The sequence below is a fragment of the Enhydra lutris genome, unplaced genomic scaffold, assembly GCF_002288905.1.
Source record: "Enhydra lutris kenyoni isolate GAN:26980312 unplaced genomic scaffold, ASM228890v2 scaffoldscaffold14, whole genome shotgun sequence".
In the NCBI taxonomy this organism is placed as follows: domain Eukaryota; kingdom Metazoa; phylum Chordata; class Mammalia; order Carnivora; family Mustelidae; genus Enhydra; species Enhydra lutris.
This window is the reverse complement of record NW_019154098.1, coordinates 49,095,304-49,111,933: the sequence shown is the minus strand read 5'-3', so window position 1 is coordinate 49,111,933 and position 16,630 is coordinate 49,095,304. Positions and strand designations below refer to the sequence as shown.

The 16,630-nt window shown below is 37.9% G+C and overlaps 1 protein-coding gene across 1 annotated transcript in view; it reads left to right on the top strand.

Annotated features, from left to right (window-relative positions):
• LOC111146500 (cyclic nucleotide binding domain containing 1) overlaps positions 1-16,630 on the top strand; it is a 461,604-nt gene that overhangs the window by 16,211 nt on the left and 428,763 nt on the right. The window contains exon 2 of the mRNA XM_022502041.1: positions 7,889-7,961. Coding sequence (XP_022357749.1) covers positions 7,889-7,961 — 73 coding nt within the window. The remainder of the gene's footprint in view (positions 1-7,888; positions 7,962-16,630) is intronic.

The window sequence follows — 16,630 nt, the reverse complement described above, 5'->3', positions numbered from 1 at the left end:
TTTCAGCATCTATGGAGAGGATCATATGGTTCTTGTTCTTTCTTTTATTAATGTGTTGTATCACATTGATTGATTTGCGGATGTTGAACCAACCTTGCAGCCCTGGAATAAATCCCATTTGGTCGTGGTGAATAATCCTTTTAATGTACTGTTGAATCCTATTGGCTAGTATTTTGGCGAGAATTTTTGCATCTGTGTTCATCAAGGATATTGGTCTGTAGTTCTCTTTTTTGATGGGATCCTTGTCTGGTTTTGGGATCAAGGTGATGCTGGCCTCATCAAATGAGTTTGGAAGTTTTCCTTCCATTTCTGTTTTTTGGAACAGTTTCAGGAGAATAGGAATTAGTTCTTCTTTAAATGTTTGGTAGAATTCCCCTGGGAAGCCGTCTGGCCCTGCGCTTTTGTTTGTTTGGAGATTTTTGATGACTGTTTCAATCTCCTTACTAGTTATGGGTCTGTTCAGGCTTTCTATTTCTTCCTGGTTCAGTTGTGGTAGTTTATATGTCTCTAGGAATGCATCCATTTCTTCCAGATTGTCAAATTTGTTGGCGTAGAGTTGCTCATATTATGTTCTTATAATTGTCTGTATTTCTTTGGTGTTCGTTGTGATCTCTCCTCTTTCATTCATGATTTTATTTATTTGGGTCCTTTCTCTTTTCTTTTTGATAAGTCTGGCCAGGGGTTTATCAATCTTATTAATTCTTTCAAAGAACCAGCTCCTAGTTTTGTTGATTTGTTCTATTGTTTTTTTGGTTTCTATTTCATTGATTTCTGCTCTGATCTTTATGATTTCTCTTCTCCTGCTGGGTTTAGGGTTTCTTTCTTGTTCTTTCTCCAGCTCCTTTAGGTGTAGGGTTAGGTTGTGTACCTGAGACCTTTCTTGTTTCTTGAGAAAGGCTTGTACCGCTATATATTTTCCTCTCAGGACTGCCTTTGTTGTGTCCCACAGATTCTGAACCGTTGTGTTTTCATTATCATTTGTTTCCATGAATTTTTTCAACTCTTCTTTAATTTCCTGGTTGACCCATTCATTCTTTAGAAGGATGCTGTTTAGTCTCCATGTATTTGGGTTCTTTCCAAATTTCCTCTTGTGATTGAGTTCTAGCTTCAGAGCATTGTGGTCTGAAAATACGCAGGGAATGATTCCAATCTTTTGATAACGGTTGAGACCTGATTTAGGACCAAGAATATGATCTATTCTGGAGAATGTTCCATGTGCACTAGAGAAGAATGTGTATTTTGTTGCTTTGGGATGAAATGTTCTGAATATATCTGTGATGTCCACCTGGTCCAGTGTGTCATTTAAGGCCTTGATTTCCTTGTTGATCTTTTGCTTGGATGATCTGTCCATTTCAGTGAGGGGAGTGTTAAAGTCCCCTACTATTATTGTATTATTGTCGATGTGTTTCTTTGATTTTATTATTAATTGGTTCATATAGTTGGCTGCTCCCATGTTAGGGACATAGATATTTAAAATTGTTAGATCTTCTTGTTGGACAGTTCCTTTGAGTATGATATAGTGTCCTTCCTCATCTCTTATTATAGTCTTTGGCTTAAAATCTAATTGATCTGATATAAGGATTGCCACTCCTGCTTTCTTCTGATGTCCATTAGCATGGTAAATTCTTTTCCACCCCCTCAGTTTAAATCTGGAGGTGTCTTCAGGTTTCAGATGAGTTTCTTGTAGGCAACATATAGATGGGTTTTGTTTTTTTTATCCATTCTGATACCCTGTGTCTTTTGATTGGGGCATTTAGCCCATTAACATTCAGGGTAAGTATTGAAAGATATGAATTTAGTGCCATTGTATTGCCTGTAAGGTGACTGTTATTGTATATTGTCTCTGTTTCTTTCTGATCTACTACTTTTAGGGTCTCTCTTTGCTTAGAGGACCCCTTTCAATATTTCCTGTAGAGCTGGTTTGGTATTTGCAAATTCTTTCAGTTTTTGTTTGTCCTGGAAGCTTTTAATCTCTCCTTCTATTTTCAATGATAGCCTAGCTGGATATAGTATTCTTGGCTGCATGTTTTTTCTCGTTTAGTACTCTGAATATATCATGCCAGCTCTTTCTGGCCTGCCAGGTCTCTGTGGATAAGTCTGCTGCCAATCTAATATTTTTACCATTGTATGTTACAGACTTCTTGTCCTGGGCTGCTTTCAGGATCTTCTCTTTGTCACTAAGACTTGTAAATTTTACTATTAGGTGACAGGGTGTGGACCTATTCTTATTGATTTTGAGTGGGGTTCTCTGAACCTCCTGGATTTTGATGCTTGTTCCCTTTGCCATAGTGGGGAAATTCTCTCCAATAACTCTCTCCGATATACCTTCTGCTCCCCTCTCTGTTTCCTCTTCTTCTGGAATCCCAATTATTCTAATGTTGTTTCGTCTTATGGTGTCACTTATCTCTCGAATTCTCCCCTCATGGTCCAGTAGCTGTTTGTCCCTCTTTTGCTCAGCTTCTTTATTCTCTGTCATTTGGTCTTTTATATCACTAATTCTTTCTTCTGCCTCATTTATCCTAGCAGTGAGAGCCTCCATTTTTGATTGCACCTCATTAATAGCTTTTTTGATTTCAACTTGGTTAGATTTTAGTTCTTTTATTTCTCCAGAAAGGGCTTTTATCTCTCCCAAGAGGGTTTCTCTAATATCTTCCATGCCTTTTTCGATCCCGGCTAGAACCTTGAGAATTGTCATTCTGAACTCTAGATCTGACATATTACCAATGTCTGTATTGATTAGGTCCCTAGCCTTTGGTACTGCCTCTTGTTCTTTTTTTTGTGGTGAATTTTTCCGCCTTGTCATTTTGTCCAGATAAGAGTATATGAAGGAGCAAGTGAAATACTAAAAGGGTGGCAACAACCCCAGGAAAATATGCTTTAGCCAAATCAGGAGAGATCCCAAATCGTGAGGGAGGAGAAAGGGGATAAAAAGAGGTTCAGAAAGAAGAAAAAAAAAAAAAGAGAGAGGAAAAAAAAAAGAAACAATTAAAAAAATAAAACCAATAAAGAAAAAATATAAAAAGGAAAAAAAATATATATATTAGATAAACTAGTTAAAAAACGTTAAAAAAGGATAGGGTAAAAGTTAAAAAAATTTAGCAGAAGAAGAAAAATAAATTGAAAAAGAAAAAAAATTAAATTAACTGCAAGGCTAAAGAATCATGGGGAGAAAGCCATGAGTTCCATGCTTTGCTTTCTCCTCCTTTGGAATTCTGCTGCTCTCCTTGGTATTGAAACTGCACTCCTTGGTAGGTGAACTTGATCCTGTCTGGGCTTCTTGTTGATCTTCTGGGGGAGGGGCCTGTTGTAGTGATTCTCAAGTGTCTTTGCCCCGGGTGGAGTTGCACCGCCCTTACCAGGGGCCGGGCTGAGTAATCCGCTCGGGTTTGCTTTCAGGAGCTTTTGTTCCCTGAGTGCTTTCTGTAGAGTTCTGGAGGGCGGGAATGGAGATGGTGGCCTCCCGGTCTCCGGTCCGCAGGAGCCGAGAGCCCATGGCCCCACTCCTCAGTGCGCCCTCAGAGAACAGCGCCCAATTACTCCCATCACCCTGCCTCCGGCCGCGCTCCGAGCTGACTGAGCCTGCGACTGGTTCAAGGTAACCCCGAGCTTAGAGCTTACTCCTCGGCTCTGTCTCTATAGCCGGCTTCCCCGTTCTAATACCTGTAAGCTCTGCGACCCTCAGACACCCCCGATCCTTCTGTGACCCTGCGGGACTTGAGGCCACGCTGACCCTGCGTGGGCTTCACCCCGGTTAAGCCTCTGGAGCGATGTCCCTCAGCGGAACAGACTTTTTTTTTTTTTTTTTTTTTTAAAGATTTTATTTATTTATTTGACAGAGAGATCACAAGCAGGCAGAGAGGCAGGCAGAGAGAGAGGAGGAAGCAGGCTCCCCTAGAGAGCAGAGAGCCCGATGCGGGGCTCGATCCCAGGACTCTGAGATCATGACCTGAGCCGAAGGCAGCGGCTTAACCCACTGAGCCACCCAGGCGCCCCTGGAACAGACTTTTAAAAGTCCCGATTTTGTGCTCCGTTGCTCCGCCGCTTGCCGGGAGCCGGCCCCTCCCCCCGCGGTCTATCTTCCCGTCGCTTTGGATTCACTTCTCCGCCAGTCCTACCTTTCAGAAAGTGGTTGATTTTCTGTTTCTAGAGTTGCTGTTCTTCTTCTCTTCGATCTCCCGTTGGATTTGTAGGTGTTTGCAATCTTTAGATAAGCTATCTAGCTGATCTCCCGCTACCTGAAGTAGTCTCAGCCTGCTAATTCTCCGCCATCTTGACTCCTCCCTCCGGATTTCCTATATTCTTAATGCAACAAATTATAATGAATAATGAAAGTGGAAGATAAATTATAGTGAGTGGAGAAGTGAATCTGAGTTGAAGAAGTAAAGATGAATGTAGATTACTTTTCCAAAATTGTTGGATATAAAGGGAAGTTATTTTGATAATTTGTTGCATAATATTCCCCTCTTCTCTTCCTTCCTCAGTTAATATATGTATATTTTAACATCATAACCCACTTATACAAGGGACAGGAACAACATAAACCTACTTGTGTAATTGTCTATGTTGTACATCAGCTTTTAGTTATAGAAGTCCTTGATTAGGCTGTATTCCTTTGCCTCTTGGAGGTTTATTTAATTGACATTTTTCAGGTTCCTTATGTTTATTCAGTGTTATTTTGAAGGAGAATTAACTTGGGTATTTTTAGGAAACAAAATTAGTTGAAGGGAAACAAAGACACTATTTTTTTTTTTAAAGATTATTTGTTTGAGAGAAAGAGAGCACTCAGGGAGAGGGGCAAAGGGAGAGCGAGAAACTTAAGCAGACTCCGTGCTGAGCATGGAGCCTGGTGTAGGGCTTAATCTCATGATCCTGAGATCAAGACTAGATGTGAAACTAAGAGTTAGATGCTTAACCAACTGTGCCACCCACATGCCTGAAACAAATGCAATATTAATCATCAAAGTAGGAATGTTTAATTCCATATTATTACACAAATCTAGGCTTACTTAAAAGCATTGAACTGGATCACTTATCCAAGTATATAGAAAGAATTAGTCATGCTTATAGTGTCTAATGGATCATTTATTTTCTCTGTGTTCCATACTTCAGTCCTATGTTAGATTTCACCACCTGCTTATTTGCAGAAGTACTGCTGTTCTTACCATAAAAAAGAAATTATTGATAATGTTTCTGTTGCTATTGCTGCTGAACTGTTTCTTTGTGCTCTGAATTTTGCATTAAGCAAAGTTATCACTGTATTAGTTACTAGAGTGTATCTTCCAAGTACTTTTGAAGAGGTCTCAGCTTTCTGTTTTCCAGATAACCATACCCTGACAATTCCACGTGGTCACTGTCACATTTTCTCTTTGGCTGTGCTGTCCATCTCTTTTGTTACCCAGTAGCCACTCCAATAATCCCAATTTCCCAGTAAATAGTAGTTTTGCATTTATACTTATTCTTAGCTTTTAACCCCTTTTAAAGGAAAGTTTATTGGAGAAAAATAGTTTAATTTTATTTTAACACTCACAAGACCCATTTTTAAAAATTTTTATAACCCGCACAAAAAGCATACATAATTGATTCTACTGCACAAATATAAAAATACATATCCACCTCTGGACAGACATTAACACATATAAACAAAAGATCACCAATGTATCACTCAGGTAAAACATTGGATTTTAGTTTCTTTATTTCAGTAATATACAGTGAGCACTGTATCTGTAAAGAAAATTGTTTTTTTAATTGTGCCATGAATTTCTTGTTCTTTGTCTCTAGTTTAGGATTTACTTTTTAACCATCCTCTTGTATCAGCTTCTAATCTTCTTTCAAACAAACTGTGGTCAAAATCTGTGATTTCCCATCATAGGGCTAAGCCCCCTCTGCTTCTGTCTAAAGCCCAGCTAAAATATATTCATGAGGGAAAACAAGATTGGAAAACAAATGTAAACTTAGTCCCTCTGAAACTCCTTAAGCTTTATCCTGGTATTAAATTTGATCACCAGAAAAGCTCAACTTCCAGTCTCTACAAAGTTATAATTTCATGTTGAAATCTATTGAATTTTTATTTTTAATGAAAGTGCTTCAAAGACAAGATTCATTATGTTGTTCAACACCCTTTATGTAAAGTCCCTTGTCACAAATATCTCCTAGAAATGAGAATCAGCAAAGAAATTTTTTGGTGAATTGTAAGATGTCCTTCTAAGCTGTGCGTACTTAGTATACAGGCGGTTCTGGTTTTGAGTTTACTTGGCTGTGCCAATTTTAGGGCAAAGCCTTTACCATCAAGTGCTATAGCTTTTTACAGGCAAGTTGATGCCTCAATTTTTCTATTCTCTGCTAGCAATTCTTGGTCTTATAATATCTATCCTGTGATTTTTTTTTTGTAAGCTATTTTAACTGAAGGATGAAGATATTTACTTTTTAAAATCCCCCCTTTAAGCCAGAGTTTCTCAAACCTTGAACTTTTTTTTGGAAATATCTATGGCAACCATCCCCTTTTCCTGTCCATACCAGACATCAGGGCTATTTCTGATCCTATTTTTAAACTGGGTTGGGACATTGGACTAAACTAATATTTCATAGAAGTCTTTTCTTAATCCATCAATCTACAAATCTACTATAATTAGGATTTTATACAATATCCTATATTAGAAATATGAGTATACTTAAAAGTATTTTTGATAAAATATAGCTATAACTTGGCTTAATTAAAAGAATTATTCCATATGTTGCTAAAATGCAATTAGGTAATTTTCTGATTCTTAAGCCTTAGCTAAGTAATATAGTAAGAAAATACCTAAATCATGTAATTAGTATTTTCAAGTTTATTAAATGGTTATGATTTATGTGGGTAGCAACTAGTTTTCTGTTTAAATTTATTTCATTCCAATTTCATTTTTAAAAGTATATATTTGAAAATATTTAAAAAGTATATATATTGGTTATTAATTTTAGATCACAGAAGGCTTAAACAAAATATCAAATTTTGTAATTCAATAATTTGAAATTAAAATTGATAAGTTGGACATGTCAAATTCCACTGGGATGTGATCAATCAGTACATTTTAAAAAGTTTAGAAGTGCGTTAAGCTGCTGATTTTCTCAATACCTTTTCACTAAGGGAAGGAATAATGTGCATGTTGGTATTACTGCTTTCTGTTTTACAACATTTCTAACAGCATGCATTCTCCTGGAGAAAGGGGAGGACCTGTGATGTGAGTGACCGTCATTGTAATGATGCTTATCGCATTCAGTACTCCATCTTCCTTTTCATCTCCTTTGAAGGATGTCAGTTCTTTCTGGCACTGAAGGAGAATTGCAATTATTTTGCTTCTTGGCTATGATCTTGGCTATCTTCCTGCTCTTAAGGGATATTGTGTGATTTGCTTACACATGAACTTCAGATGGAATTGCAAACTGAATCCAGAAATTGGAAGGTGCTTTGAAGAGGGGCTAGTGAAAAATGGGGGCCTGAATGGATGAAATAAAACCTTGTAGTATTCCAGAGAGAGAGAGACAGAGACAGAGAGACAGGAACCTCAAGAACACTCTTCTTTGAATTGTCATGGTATTGTCAATTCACATTCTAAAGGTACAGGATGGGGATTCTGAAAGGCTTTCTTCCACAGGAGGGACATTATATGACACCTATAAACTCCAACAAACAAATGTCAGACCAGATTTGACATCAATGAAAAACATTACATTCTTTGTGTTATTCAATCACCTTATTCAATTCTGCTTGTATTTTAAGGACTGATAATATTTCACTTCCATGGTCACTGAATTCTTTTACTATAATGAATGTTTGGAATTAAATTCTATTTATAATCTTGGTTAATAAGATTATAGAAAATTACTCCGATTTCTAATTGATTTTTTTCAGGGTTGAAAATGTCTAAGTACATTGATTATGGCCAGTTGAATGCATTGTGCCACATAAGGGGACTGCAATCCAGGTAAGTTACTCATGTGTTTCTTTTTCTTTCATTCAAATGAATATGAACATGTCTGTTTTATGGATTAAAGTATAGTTTTATGGATTTAAAGTATAAAGTATAGTAAACTATTGTTGACTCCATATGTACTTCATTTACCACATGGATAAAAAATATTTGAAAAACTGGAAGTTATTTCTCCAGGTTAAAGGGGCAGAATATGTGTTATATTTTGAGGAAACAATTGAGTGTGAAGCAATTCATGCCTAGGCTGGTCCTTTCTAAGACTTAAAATTTTAGTCATAAAGGGTGAAAGCTTTAAATGGTTGAAAACACAAATCCGGAATGAAATAAGTACTTTAGCTGTGCATGGGAGATACCTGGTTGAAAGATGGAGCCAAAGAATTAGGAAATACTAGGGCTCAAAGCTCAGGAATCCTAAGGTATGTGATACTTGAAGATATAATTTGAAAAAAATCATTATCTTGCCAACTCTGTTTCCCAGGTTGTGTTTTTAAAATAATAAAGCTAGTTAGCTTCTTACGTATCAGTATCTATCCACTCTTCCACTTTCCCTTATTAAGAGAGGACCTTGCTTCATCTTTAATGGGACTACTGAGAAAATGCCCCTATATATTCTGTTGTATTGTATTGTATTGTATTGTATTCTGTTCTATTCTATTTATGATAAGTGCCCTTCTTAATCTCCATCAACTATTTCCCCCAGGCCCCCATCCGCTTCTCCTCTGGTAACCATCAGTTTATTCTCTATAGTTAAGACTGTTTCTTGGATTCTCTCTCTCTCTCGTTTTCCCCTTTGCTCATTTGTTTTGTTTCTTAAATTCCACACATCTGTAAGATTAGATGGTATTTGTCTTTCTCTGACTGATTTATTTCACTTAGCATTATACTCTCTAGCTCTATCCACGGTATGGCAAATGGCAAGATTTCATTCTTTTTATGGCTGAATAATACTCCTGTGTGTGTGTGTGTGTGTGTGTGTACCATATCTTCTTCTTCCATTTATCCATGATGGACATTTGGGGGGCTTCCATAGTTTGGCTATTGTAAACATGCTGCAATAAGTATAGGTGTGCATGTATCCCTTTGAATTTGTGTTTTTGTATTTTTGGGGTAAATACCTATGGATCATAGGTAGTACTGTTTTTAACTTTTTGAGGAACCTCCATACTGTTTTCCACAGTGGCTATACCAGTTTGCATTCCCACCAATAGTGTAGCAGTGTTCCTTTTTCTCTACATCCTTACCAACACTTGTGTCTGGTATTTTTGATATTCTTGTATTTCTGATTTCAAATTATTTCTATATCTTCACCAATCCTGTCATTTCTTCTTTTTTCAGAGAAAGAGAGGAGGATGTGCTTCTTTTTCTTGGGTTTCTCCTGAGAAAGATTCTTTTTCTTAGGCACTTACGCCTTCTTCTCACTTTCAGTGTCTTTCTGCACAGACAAAGAATCAACAGGCACTCCCAAGTTATGCCACTTGGCTTCAAACTTGGCTCAGGCACTCGCAGAATGTGTGACCTTGGATTGGTTACTTAATTTCTCTTTACTTCAGTTTTCTTATTTTTAAAATGGAGGTAATAATAGTACTATTTTACAGAGTTATTGGAATGACTAAATGAGCTAACATATGTAGAGTAAACAGGGTCTGGCACATAGTGAGAATTATGTAAGTGTTATTTTAAAATGATTATTGCTATTCAAAAAGGCTCATCCAAGTTTTTAGGTGTTGAATATATCTTATATGCTGGACCCTTTCCTAACACAGAAGAAGCTAGTTCAGGTTTTGGAGCTGAATGCCTTTTGTCCTGTCATTTCCTTTTGCTTTTTTGCCCAGACATAAAAAACAAAAAAACAAAAAAAAAAACAAACATGGAGCACCTGGGTGGCTCAGTCTTTAAGCGTCTGCCTTCTGCTCAGTTCATGATCTTGGGGTCCTGGGATTGAGTCCCACATCTGGCTTTCTGCTCAGCGGGAAGCCTACTTCTCCCTCTCCCACTCCCCCTGCTTGTGTTCCCTCTCTGGCTGGCTGTCTCTGTCAAATAAATAAATAGAATCTTTAAAAAGCAGACAAACAAATAAACAAAGCGTGTTTCTAGACCTCTCCCTCCACTCACCTTGGGTGATCATAGTAAGAGAGATTGAATCATCTAGATGTGGAACTGCCAAAGTATCCATTCTACATAAATCTTATACCTTTCGTCTTCCTAGTTCAATTATCTCTTCTAAGTAGAGTTCTGTCACAGTCAGCTGCTCCAAGCCCAGTCTGGTTGTCCTGCTTGACTTCCTTCTATTAAAGTCTTATATTTACTGTGCCTTTCCTTAGACACCAAATCCTGTGAATTTCTTGGGCGTTATCTTTTGACACTTTGGTATACACCAAGGATCTGGGAGAGGGCATGTTTTGGGTACCTGTATATATATATTTTTGGGGGGGTTTAGGGTTTAGGTTTAGGTTTTAGGGCTTAAGTTTTAGAAAAAGAATATAAGATTACAAATGCAAATATAGATTTGAAAATGAATATCTTTTTAGAATAAGATAATAAATTACAACAAAATGATGGTTTGGCAATACAGGTCCTATTCCCACTAAGATTTCTTTATGCAGATTATCAGAAATATATACATTGAATTCTTCCAGAATTACAAAGCTTTCAGTTGATTTCAAAAAATTGGGAAGAGATTTAAGAAAAATGTATTCTTCCATATTTATTTATTTTTTATGTATTATATGTTAAAAATGACCAATGAAATATTCTTCTATAATTAAAAAAGAAAAGCTAAGAATTAAATGACTCAAGGATTGACATTTTTTTTTCTTAAAGATTTTATTAATTTGACAGAGAGAGATCACAAGTAGGCAGAGAGGCAAGCAGAGATAGAGAGAGAGAGAGAGAGGAGGAAGCAGGCTCCCTGCTGAGCAGAGAGCCCGATGCAGGGCTCGATCCCAGAACTCTGAGATCATGACCTGAGTGGAAGGCAGAGGCTTAACACACTGAGCCACCCAGGCGCCCCAAGGATTGACATTTTTGAACATGAAAACTACCGAGGGTTTGATTGTATTATATATATGTGTTTGTATATAAATCCTACCAAGGATTTGATGATATATATTTATAATATATATAATATTTACATATTATTTACATATATATATTTTAACTATATATATAAAATCTTCTTTGTTGTTGTCCTTCCTTTGGCCCATGGTGGGAGGATAAAGGGGAGGCTGCTACTCTCTACCACTTTCTGTGTGCCTCTACCCTGTACTCAGTCCCAGCTGTTGAAGCTACTCCTGTCCCCTTCCTAGGTGTATGAGAACTCTTCTCACTGGATTTTATACCCTTGTGCCTGTGTGTTTGTACAAAAAGCAAGCCCCAGTGTGTGATGGCTGCGCCCAAATGCATGTAGTCAGTTAGTTGGTGTCTGTCTGATGTTTCTTCTCCTCTGAGAATAAAGGCAATATATTAGTATGTTATTCTGGAATTTTTTATTGCAAGTAAAAAGAAAAAGTGTGTAACAAAGAGGAATGATGTCACTTTGGATTTCTAAATTCTTGGATGTAAGACTTCTCATCTCTAGTGGACTACATATTCCATGAGGGCAGAAGATTTGTTTATCTTACTGCTTTCTACCCCTAGACATTTGGCATAGAGTTCAGTGTTTTTTTTTTTTTTAAGATTTTATTTATTTATTTGACAGAGAGAGAGAGAGAGAGAGAGAGGTCACAAGTAGGCAGAGCAGCAGGCAGAGAGAGAGGGGGAAGCAGGGTCCCTGCTGAGCAGAGAGCCTGATGCAGGACTCGATCCCAAGACCCTGAGATCATGACCTGAGCTGAAGTCAGCAGCTTAACCCACTGAGCCACACAGGTGCCCTGAGTTCAATGTTTTGAATTGAGTTACATTCTAATGTTGAGCGGAACTAAATATCTTCTTGGTGCTTTAAAAATGTATAAGGGTTTTCTACGTGTTGATTAGGAGGAAAGCTATGTATTTATAGTGTGATTATTTATTTATTTATTTACTTAAAAGATTTTATTTATTAGAGAGAGAGACACAGAGAGAGAGAGAGAACGAGTGAGCACATGGGGAAGCTGCAGAGGGAGAGAAAGAAGCAGGGAGTCAGACGTGGACCTGGATGCCAGGATCTGGGATCATGATCTGAGCCTGTGGTACATGCCTAACTGACTGAGCCACACAGGTGCTCTTTTATTTATTTTGGTACTATTGTCTAGAGAGCTAATCATTTTTAAACATTTTTTAAAAAGCACCTTCTGTTGGTTTGACATTTCATGCTTTGGAGATTTTTTTCCTTTTAGTCAAAGTACTTGAAGATCAGTCAGCTCTTACGTTTAGAGTTCAGTTTACTTAGGAATAAACAGAGTAATATGGTTTAAAAGGAAATGTATGTTCTCCCAAGTTTCAAATAAACAAACAAACATGAGGCTACATGTTTGCAAATGCATTTTCTTATGTGGCCTATTATTCTTGTAATTTCATGCAAAAACCTTTAAACATGTCTTAATTTGGAAATATAAAAGATAAAGATAAATTTGTACATTTGTGTGAGAGTGGTGCTTGTCAGTTAGCATTGTGACTGGGATATAGAGTTCAATACTTACTAGTGATTAATATTACTAATATATAGCCACTTATCCTCAAATCAGAGGACTATATATATATATTGTGCTGACTATATATTTTTTATATTTACAGAGATTATAACTCATAAATGGGTTTTAGCCCAAAGTCCATTTTTAAGTTGACTATCTAGCATCATCTCCCCATACACACAATATTATAGAGTCAGAAGATTGTAGAACAAGAAGTTAACTCAGAAATCATCTAGTGGAAGCTCCTCAACTTACAGATGATTAATTTTGCCTAATTTTCCCAGACTGTATCTTTTATTTTGTACTTTTACATTAGAAAAGATGAAAATGATATCCTTAAAATTATAGTAATTAATTAAAATATTAAAAATGACATTCAGTAATTGTTTCTCATTGCTTCAGGTTAAGGTAAAGTACCCTAAGTTACTAGAATATTTTAGAGGTTGATGGAGACAATAGAAATTATTTTAAGGAGGCTCCTGGATCAGTTTAAGGCTCTGAGGGTCTATTGATAATGGTTGGCTCTTCATAATAACTATGTTTATTGCAAAATATATTATCTTTTTCTTAGTGAGGGTGTTTTGTTAATTCTATTGGTGTATCAGGCAAAAGCAAACATTTTTTGATGTAAAAACTAAGATAAGAAGTGATAGGTGATTTTTATTTTTAAGGGAATAAAGTGTGGAAGAGAAAAGAGACAAGAAGATCTTTGAAAATAGGTCTTATGATTGGAGCATTTAGTCCATTTACATTCAGTGGGAATCCTGAAAGATATGTATTTAATGATATCGTGCTGTCTGTAGAGTTGCTGTTTCTGGTGATGTTCTCTAGTCCTTTATAGTCTTTGTCACTTTTGGTCTTTTCTTCTCACTCAAAGAATCTCCTTTAATATTTCTTGCATGGCTGGTTTAGTGGTCTCGAACTCCTTTAGTTTTCTTTTCCTGTCTGGGAAACCCTTCTTCTCTCCTATTCTGAGTTATAGCCTTGCTGGGTAGAGTATACTTGACTGCATATTTTTCCCCTTCAGCGTGTTGAATATATCATTGCCACTCTCTTCTGGCTTGCCAACTTTCTGTGGAGAGATCTGCAGCTAGCCTAATGGGTCTTGCTTTTTAAGTTAGGGACTTCTTTTAATGTTTGCTTTTTGGATTTTTTCTTTACCACTATATTTTGCAAATTGAAATACAGTATGTCTTGGTGTTGACCTGCTTTGTTGATTTTGATAGGAGTTTTCTGTGTCTCCTGGATTTGGATGTCTGTTTCCTTCCCCAGATTAGGGAATTTTACAGGTATTATTTCCTCAAATAAGCCTTCTATTCCTTTTTCTCTCTTTCTCTGAGACTTCTTTGAAATGAATATTATGTCTGATGGAGTCACCGAGTTCCCTGTCTACTTTCTTGATCCATCATTCTTCTTTTTCTCTTTTGTACAGATTCATTATTTTCCATAATTCTATCTTCTATATCACTTATTCATTCCTCTGCTTCTTCTATCCTTGTGGTCTGTCTGGTTTTGAATCACAGTTACTGCATTCTTCATTTTGGGCTGATTGTTTTTTAGCTCTTTTATATCTGCAGTAAGGTTCTCCCCGATGTCTTCCATGCTCCTCTCAAGCCCAGCTAATATTCTTAACACTATTGCTTTAAATTCTGGAAAAGGCCTATTTCTTACATCTGTTTCAATTAGATCTCTGGCCATTATTTTTTCTTGTTCTTTCTTTTGGGATGAATTCCTCTGTCTTGGCATTTTGTCTAGGTCTCATCTTCTGTGTGGTAGAAATCCTGTTATGTTTCCTGCTTCTGAGAGTAATGGTTTTATGAAGAAGAGATTATATAGTGTCTAGAGTCTGGTGCTTCAGGAAGGGTCTGTGGTGTGTGCTGTGTGCACTCTGCTGCTGTGTTTTGCTGTTCTGTCACTCAGGTTAGTCATTGGAAGAGGTTCTCCTTGCCTGCAATGGACAGTGTTTGAACCTTGGCCAGAGTATGGTGAGTTTTGACTAATTGTGTTCTGATCTACTTGTTAAATGAGACCTAATGCTACTTTCACTAGAACTGAAGCTTTGCAGAACTCTATGGTTGGTCAGTATGGTTGGTCATGTGGGGGGTTTTGCTGGTTTTTTGGGGAAGGGACCTGCTGAACTGGTCCTTAGGAACACTTGTCTGAGAAAAGCAGTACTAGCAGAGCCTAGGGGGGAAAGATTTGGTGTAAGCAGGTTAGGCAGCCAGTTTTGGCACTGTGCTGTTTTTCTTAAGTTGGTTTATGCTGAGGTTTATGGGGAGGGCAATGGTGCCAGCCAGCTCCTTTGTCCCCGGAGAGGGGACTCTGTGCTTCCTGCTCTTAGGGAAACACTCTCTGAAGAGTAAATGATCATCCCAGGTGTTTTTCGGATTACTATGTTCACACTCTCTGTTACTAGGTTGCTTGCCTGCGTGGAGCAGCTCAGTGCACTTTGGGCTCTATCCCAGCCAAGCCTGCTGACTTAAAACTTCAATCTTTAAGGACCTAGTGTGGTGGGGATTGGTGCTCGTTTTCTGGGGGAGGGTTTTTCCACACTGGGACTTATGCAGGTTTGATGAAGAAGGGCAGTTGCATCATAGTACAGGGGCATGGAATTTGGAACAAAGCAGGCTAAACAGCCAGTATGTGGTTTAGCAACCCTCAGGAGGTGTCTCTGTGGCTGTGCTGAGGGTCAGAAAGGGAAATGGTGCCCACTGACTCTTTTGTCCCTGGGGAAGTGACTCTGAGAACACCAGCTCTTACAGATGCACTCCAAGAAGAGTGAATAGTCTCTTCCCCAGTGCCTTAGGCAATCCTCTGATGGTGCCCTGTTCCCATCCCTCCCCCCATCCCCAGTTGCTTGTGTGCCATCCCCCCAGAAATAGGACAGTGCCCTCAGGTCTCTATCCCAGCCAACCCCACGAACCTCTAAAACTCCTGTTTCTTTGAGCCCTGCATTTTGGAAAAACACAAAAATCAGCCTCTCTCATTTTCCCAGACAATACTCTGGGGAAGTGTTCTTGTGGATATCCCTGTGTCCTCTACTCTGTCTCACCTTGCTTCTTGACTAGGCCTCACTTCTCTCTACAGCATCGTGATTCACTTCTCCCCCAAACCACATCTCTGCACTTCCTACTTTCCTCAATGTGGTCTTCTCTCTCCCTCTAGTTGTGCGGTTTATTCTGTCAATCCTCAGATCTCTTTCCTGGCTATTCAGAATGATTTGATAGTTATCTAGCTGTGTTCCAGGGAAGAAGCAAGCCTAGGGTCCTCCTACTATGTTGCCATCTTAGCTTCCCCCACTTAATATATATAGTACAGTACTGTAAATGTATTTTCCTACATTTTTTTCCTTTAGTTTACTTTATTGTAAATATACAGCATATAACACGTCTGACATAAAATTATGTATTAATTGACTTTTGTTATCAGTAAGGCTTCTGGCAAACAGTAGGCTGTTAGTTAAGTTTGGGGCCATCAAAAGTTCTACATGGATTTTCAACTGCAAAGGGGGTTGTTTGGAGGGTGGGGAGTGCCCCTAACTTTGCTATGAGCCTCTGTAGCAAATTAATCAAGCCTGAACTTGGAGAGAGTCATGGAAATCTGCCCCTGTGACCAAATTGAACAGAGTTGTGCATAATCTGGGGATCTGCTACATGTGATTGGCATCTGAAGTGAGATGGGAACAGTCTTGTGGAACTGAACCCTTAATCTGTGAGATTGAGCACTACCTCCAGGCAGTGTAAGAACTGAGTTAAATTCTCAGACACCTTAGTGGTATCCCCAGAATTGCTTGGTATTTTGTGGAGGGACACCCCCATACACGTTGGAATTTGCTCCAGGAACCCATAATCCCCTTCTTCTCTAATTTCTTGTCCTCTTAAGGAACTTTGTTCTAGAGGATGTTTTCTTAGATAAACCTTCTCAAGTTAGAGAAGCTATAAATGATTTCTAAGATGTGATTAACCCTCAAATATCCCTGTATCTTGATTTTAAGAAACAAACTCATATTCTTATGAAAACTTGCTTCTCATCTCCATTCCTTATAATATTATCACA